The following is a 6,495-nucleotide window of genomic DNA, read 5'->3' as shown; positions in this document are numbered from 1 at the left end:
GAGCGGGGTTTAAATCCTAGCTCCACAGAGCTGCTCTGAGGCTCAGCCTGGTTCGGCTCGGCTCCAGGTGGACGGGCCTGGGTGGTTAGGTGCCGCAGGGTGGTTGCCAGGAGGGCTCAGGCAGGTGAGTTCCAGGGCATAGGGGACTAGCTCACGGCCAGGAAGCGAGTGCTTTACGGGTACATCGGCTGGAGGAAGATTCTGGCCAGTCCTTCACAGTAGGTATCAACTTAAGTCTTGGAGGACAAGGACAGGCAAGAGCAGGCTCAGCCCAGAGAAGGAAAGCTCTGGCCGGGCTCTGAGCCCAGCTGCTGATTGAAAGTTCACAGGGGAAGTTTTGCATTTGGGGACACCCAGTCCCCTGGGACGCCCCACACAGCCCACCAGAGGCACGGGCAGGGCTCCAAACAGGCAGAGACCGTAAGTAGCTAGGGCTCCCAGCACTGCCCAAGGGTCCTCCCTGCTCCTCGAACAGAACACACTGGAGCCCGGGGTTATAAAAACAGGACTGAGTTTAATCGTCAGGTTGAGGTGAGGGTGTGAAGGTGTTGGGGGCTGGACTCCAGCTGCCACCTCCAAGTGGGGTCGCTCTCCCGGGTACAGACACCCAGAGGAATCGGCCACGCGGTGCGGGGCCAGGAGGTGCCGGCCTGGCCATCCCGTGCCGCCCGTGCGCGGTGCCTAGGAGCGGTTCAGGAGCGAGTTCTGAATGTCCTCCAGGGTCCCACGGAGCAGCTCCTCACGGGGCCGCAGGCCGTCCAGGTACACTGACACGGAAGGCCACCGTCAGAGCCCGGCTGGCTGGGGCGGCTGCCAGGAGGAGGTGACTGCGGGGGAGGGGCAGCAGGACTGCAGACCCGGCGGCGGATCCGTGGCCAGAGGGACTGAGTGGGCTCGGGGGGACGTCCGGGTTTCCCCAATGGGAGGGCGGAGGATTGAGGGCTGAAGGACGGGGCCTTGTCTGGCGCAGGGACTCACCCACTTCCACGCCACTGGCCTCCATCTCTCCTTTGTACTTCTGGTACATGGGCCACACGTGGCCGTCAAAGAGGCCAGGAGGGTCGGGGACGGTGTAGTTGCGGGTGCTGCGGAGTGAGGCCGGCAAGAAAGGGCGACAGCCACGTCACAGAAGGGCGTGCCTGGTACAGACCCAGGCCCAGCAACCCGCCCGGGGAGAGCACCTCCAGGAAGGGCAGGGCCAAGTGCAGCTCCTACGGCTCTACCCTGAGGACGTGTGGGCTGCGGCCCGGCTGCGCTCTCTGGGCCTGAGACAGAGCACTGGCCCGCGCAGTGCCCACTGCCCTCAACCAGCGCGCCTGGGAAGCCTGGGGTCCCGCCGGCGTCCCCTGGCTGGTGACTGTCCCACTCCGGGACACAGGACATGGCCCACAGCTCACCTTCTCCTCCACTTGCACTCTTCATACGGGACGGTCAGGAAGTACCTGCGGCTGTACAAGTCCACCAGGGGCCTGGGCAGAGGGTGGGGCATGGTCAGCTCCTGTGAGCTTCCCCCACAGCTGTGGCTTCCAGGCACTTTCCTGGTGGGGAAGGCTGGGTTGATCGGAGCCCAATAACTTAGGGGTCAGAGAAGGACCTAGCATTGGCCAGCAGGCCTGCGGCAGGCCCCCGTGATGAGATCACCCCACTCCCTCAAGGAGCGGGCACAGAGAGGTACACTGTATTGCCCAAGGTCACACAGCAAGGCCGAAGGTCACTCTGGTGGCTACTCTTCCTGGGAAAGCTGAGATTCTAGATGATTCTCTGGGCTTCTGTGCCCCCCCCCCCCCCACACTGCTTGACCTTGGTCTTCTGTCTGTCAAAATAGAATTATGGTGGGACCTAGACCAGAGGGAACCGGTGGGCAAGGCACGTACTTGTAATTGTACAGCAGGAAACCTTCCAGGAGGAGGACGTGAATGTCTGGGGCGCCGGGCTGGATGCTGACCCCGTGTGCGCGGGCGAATTTCTGAGGGTTGCTCAGCCAGGCCTGCACGGTGCTCAGCATGGCCTCCATGTCCAGGGACTCCAGTACTGGGGACAGGAGCACAGGGTCAGGGGAGGCAGGGGCCCAGGGACCATGGGCACGTGGGACCGAGGGCAGCGGTGTTCTTACCGTCCCACTGTTTGAAGCCGTCCTCCCCAACTGCTATTTGGTCTTGGGGCTGAAACAGAGGAGCCCAGAGCCAAGGGCTCAGTGCTGCTCTGCGGGCCCCACCCAGCCCCGGGGCCCAGGTGGAGCCCCTCACCCACCCTCTCCTCAGCCCTCACCCTCCGTGAGGCTGTTTGCAGATGGGAATGTGGAGGTGGAGGGGTCGGGCACATCACAGGAGCCTCGTGATGCTGGACCTGTCTAGCCGCTCTCCGTTGGCCTCCTGGGCCCCACCTGGCAGGTCTGGGCACACAAGGGCCCAGGGCAGCCTCCCTGGCTCTCAGGTTCAGGGTCACCTGGAGGCTGGCAAGACGTGGACCCTGTGTGCGACCTGCATGGGCCCTGGGCAGCAGCGCGTGGGGCTGCGAGGCCTGGCTACCTGCCCCGCACACCCTCCAGCCCGGACCACCAGGCAAGGACGGCTACCTTGAAGAAGTCATCCTGGTGGATCACACAGCAGTTGGGCAGTGAGTTGCGGAGGCCATTGGCCAGAGTGGTCTTGCCGCCGTTGGTCATGCTGTGGAGAGAGCGCGGCTGAAGCTGCAGTCCTGTCCCCAAGGAGGCAGGACGGCCCAGAGGCCCCGGGCCCGGGCAGGTGTGCCAGGAAAGAACAGGTACATGCAGCAGGAAAGCTAGAGGCTCACTCCACACCTGGACGAGGCCAAGGACTTGCGAGCCATCCCTGCACCACCTGCCTGTGACCCAAAGGCAGGAAAAGGGAAATGAAAAAGCCTGGTATAAATGGACAGGTGGCCACCTGCCATCCCAAGTCCTTGGGAGCCGAGGCAGGAGGACCCCAAGCTCCAGGCCAGCCCGGGCAGCTAGTGAGACCTCATCTCAAGAGCAAAGAGTAAATGGCCGTGATGTGGCTCCGTGGCACAGCACTTGCCGGGTGCGCCGGCCCGGGCTCCATCCCCAGGGCCGGCTGCGGGCAGCACCAGGGGTTGGCACAGTTGGGTGACCTGCTCGTCCTGGTTTGCCCAGGACTTTTCTGGCTTCGGCACTGAGCATCCCAGGACAGTCCTGCAGGAAACCGGGACAGTGGGTCGCCCTGTGGCAAAGAGAAGGGCTCATCTTGATTCCGGGGCTGACCAGGGACCTGACCAGGTGATTTCCAGGACTTCTCTGGAAATCAGTGACACTTGGTACACGGCCCCTGTTCTGGGGAGTAGGGGTGTAAGGCTGGAAGTGGGGGCCAGAGGGCAGTCCTTGCGGAGGGCTCATGGGAAAGGGGGACCTCTGCATACTGACTACAAGAAGCGAACTAAAAACTGCCCACATCCATCAGTCCAGGTGCCGGGGGAGGCCGGCCTTGTGTCTGAGGGTCCCTTGTCCCAAGGCCCCAGGAGGGTCAGAGGGTGACAGCAAAGCTCACAAACCAGGGCCAGGCCCTGGAGGGGTGGCGTGGGGAGCCTTCTACAGTAACACTGAGTGGCCCGGGAGCCGGGCTCTTGCTCCTGGCACCACCGGGCTGCCCCTTGGCCCACAAGGCCTTGGCAGCCCTGCAGGATAGTCACCTGCTTTTCTTACTGAATTTTGCTTTTCACCCTGAAAATATCCGGAAAATGAAACCCTGGGTCCTGCACCCAGCCCCCTGGCCGTCCTGCTGAGGGCTCACCCCTCCAAGCAGACACCCCCCAGGTGCAGAGCTAGGGGGCTGACCTGGGATCCATTCATTCGCGGCCTCCCGGCCTCCCCACCTGGGTCCCTGCAGGGCCTCTGGCCCTGGCGCTCACCCTCCGATGCCCACGATGAGCTTCATGTCCGCTGGGCGGCGGGGACCCCGCTGCACGGGCTCCAGGCAGCGCCGCTGGGTAGGAGTGTGCGGGTCCCGGCTTCATTGAGAAAACCCTCCGCCTTTATAGGCCCTGCAGCCCGGAGGCCGCCCCGGGGGAGGCGGCCAGGGCGGGGCGCTGCACCTGTCCCCGCAGATGGAAATAGCTCCAAGCTGCCTTTGCCTAAATTAGTCGCAGCCGCTCGGAGCGCGGGGCGAGGCCCCCTCTGCCCCCGGCCGCCTCCCTTCCCAGCTCCTGGCTGGGCAGTCACCCGCCACACTTTCCCTCCCTAAAAATATCACGCCTGTGTGTCCCCTGGCCTGACCCTGACATTAAATCGGCTTCTCTGGCGCCAAGGAAGGGGAACTGAGCCCGCCTCCCTCGTCCCCAGCCCAGCCTCCATGGGAGCTTCCTTTCCAGGGGATCAGGATCCGTACTGGTGAATCACGAGACAGTGTCCCTCTGGACTCCCTGCCAGCGTGACACCAGGGGCCATTCCTCATGTGCTCACGGGTGCCCTGGGGTGTTCCTGCTGATCCCGCCACACTGGTGAGGGAAGGAAATTGGTCTGGCTCTTCTTAAGCAGGCAAGGCCAGGCACAGGGGCCATCCTAGTGACTGGAGGCCAGCCTCAGTATGCCCAGATCCTGCCTCAAAATAAAAAAAAATAAAATAAAGAAGGGCTGGGCGGTAGCTGAGTGGTTAGCGTGCCCCCACACCCCCGGGGAGGCCAGCTCTGTTCAGGAGCCTTTGCGGGAGGGGAGGGGAGCCTCCCTAAACACAGCAGAGGAAAAGTGGGTACTTAGAGCCCAGGAGGGAGTAGGGGGCAGGAAGTGGTAGGAGCAGAGTATCAGGCAATGAGGGCCCAGTTGGGGGATGCCCAGGTGGGATCCTGGCTGGGCCTGTCTGACAGGGTCTTGCTGGAACTGAGCCCAAGCTGAGGGCAGGTGGGCACGGGAGCCCTGCAGGGGTCTGGTGGAGGGCAGAGAGCGCAGTCATGGAGCACCACCAGCTTCAGACAGCCCCGCCCGGCCCAGGCCACAGGGTCTGGAATGTCCCCAAAGGCCTGTGTTGGAGGTCTGGGCTTGGTGCTGTCGGGAGGCCTGGTCCTGGGCTTGGTGCTGTCGGGAAGTGTCCCAGGGCATGGTGGGAGGTCTTGGGTCACTGGGGGCAGGTGCTCCGGGAGGGTGGAGGGCCTCTGGCTCCCTCCGTGCCCCTTCTGCTGCCTGGTCCGCTGTGAGCTGTTTGTCGGCCAGGAGCTTCCCCTGGGCACTGCCCAGCTGGGCAGGATGCAATTGCAGGAGCCCTGAGTCACCCGACCCCTGTTTCTAAGCTGAGTGCCTCAGGGGTTCATTGCAGCAACAGCAACCAGCTCACACGTGTCTGGTCTGTGTCCCTTGTGACTCCCACGCAGACTCAGTGGGCCTGGGATGCAGTTCAGTGTCGAGAGCTGGCCTGGTGTGCCTGAGGCCTGGCTTCCATCCCCAGGACAGCAAAAAATGACAAGGAAACAAAAACCAAAAGCAAAACTAGACTCAGCAAGCAAGGAACTCTTGTTGAAGTCAGAGTCCTTGGTAATACTGACCACATTCCAAGTTGAAATTGAGAAAAATTTAAAACATTCTTTGATATTTAAAAATAACAACAATCAACCACTACATGTTAACATATATGTGATCTTTTAAATGAAAATATCCATTTCTCATAAAAGTTTTTTAAAGATATATGTGTGTGTGTGTGTGTGTGTGTGTGTATATGTACATACATATGTGTATCTATGTAGAATACTAATTATTATTTTGTCCTGGGAATGGAACCCAGGATGCTCCACCACTGAGCCACACCCCAGCCCTTTATATTTTTATTTTTTTTTTTGAGGCAGGATCTTGCTGAGTTGCTGAAACTGGCCTTGAACTTGGGATCCTCCTGCCTCAGCCTCCCCAGTAGCTGCAAAGACCACCATGCCTGGCTTGATCTTTTTTAAATGGAAAAAAAAAAAAAAAAAAAGATCCATAGATACAAAGAAGATTCTCTGTTGCCAGGCGCCGGGGGAGGGGTGTGGGGCGCTTGGGGAGGTGCAGGAGCCCTGAGGTGGGCCGCAGGTGGCCTGCACTGTGAGCCTGTGGAGTAGCCCCAGCGGTTGGCTCTCACATGGTTCAGTGCGCTTTGTGTGCATTTCGGGGCCACTAAACTTTTAAAGCATAGAACCTTTTCCAGCCGCCGTCAGGAGGGGAGACCTGGAGATGGCAGAAGGGTCAGAATGACTGGCTGGCCTGCTGATCCAGAACCACAAATCCCACCATTATGTGCAACGGAAACGCACCAGTTTAAAAAAAATGTGGAGGAAAAGTTTAAAAAAACAAAGACGCTGCGTTTCCGACTCCGAAGATGAGGAAGGGGACCCTGGATGAGGCGGGAGGGACCTGGCCTGCTGCACCTGGATCCAGCCCAGGGAGGCGGGCCTGGGAGGGACTGCCACCAAGCGGAAAGGAGCCAGCCCTGCTCTTTGCCTGTAGGAGGGGCCCAGGCGACCGCAGGTGCCACCCGTGCTTTCCTGTGCGGAGGCCCCGCG

General features: G+C 61.0%; 1 protein-coding gene across 1 annotated transcript; it reads right to left on the bottom strand.

Moving 5' to 3' along the window:
- Positions 1 to 494: 494 nt before the first annotated feature.
- NMRK2 (nicotinamide riboside kinase 2) lies at positions 495 to 4,050 on the bottom strand. Its single transcript, XM_079116044.1, has 7 exons — positions 3,886 to 4,050; positions 2,576 to 2,666; positions 2,114 to 2,162; positions 1,875 to 2,031; positions 1,398 to 1,469; positions 979 to 1,085; positions 495 to 767 (listed from the first exon to the last, which is right to left on the bottom strand). Exons 1-7 carry the CDS (start codon positions 3,909 to 3,911, stop codon positions 682 to 684), a joined length of 588 nt encoding a protein of 195 aa, XP_078972170.1. The 5' UTR covers positions 3,912 to 4,050; the 3' UTR covers positions 495 to 681.
- Between the last annotated feature and the right edge of the window lie 2,445 nt (positions 4,051 to 6,495).

The sequence above is a fragment of the Sciurus vulgaris genome, assembly GCF_902686455.1.
Source record: "Sciurus vulgaris genome assembly, chromosome: 16".
In the NCBI taxonomy this organism is placed as follows: domain Eukaryota; kingdom Metazoa; phylum Chordata; class Mammalia; order Rodentia; family Sciuridae; genus Sciurus; species Sciurus vulgaris.
Note: the sequence above shows the minus strand (reverse complement) of the source record. Positions and strands in the feature narration are given on the sequence as shown.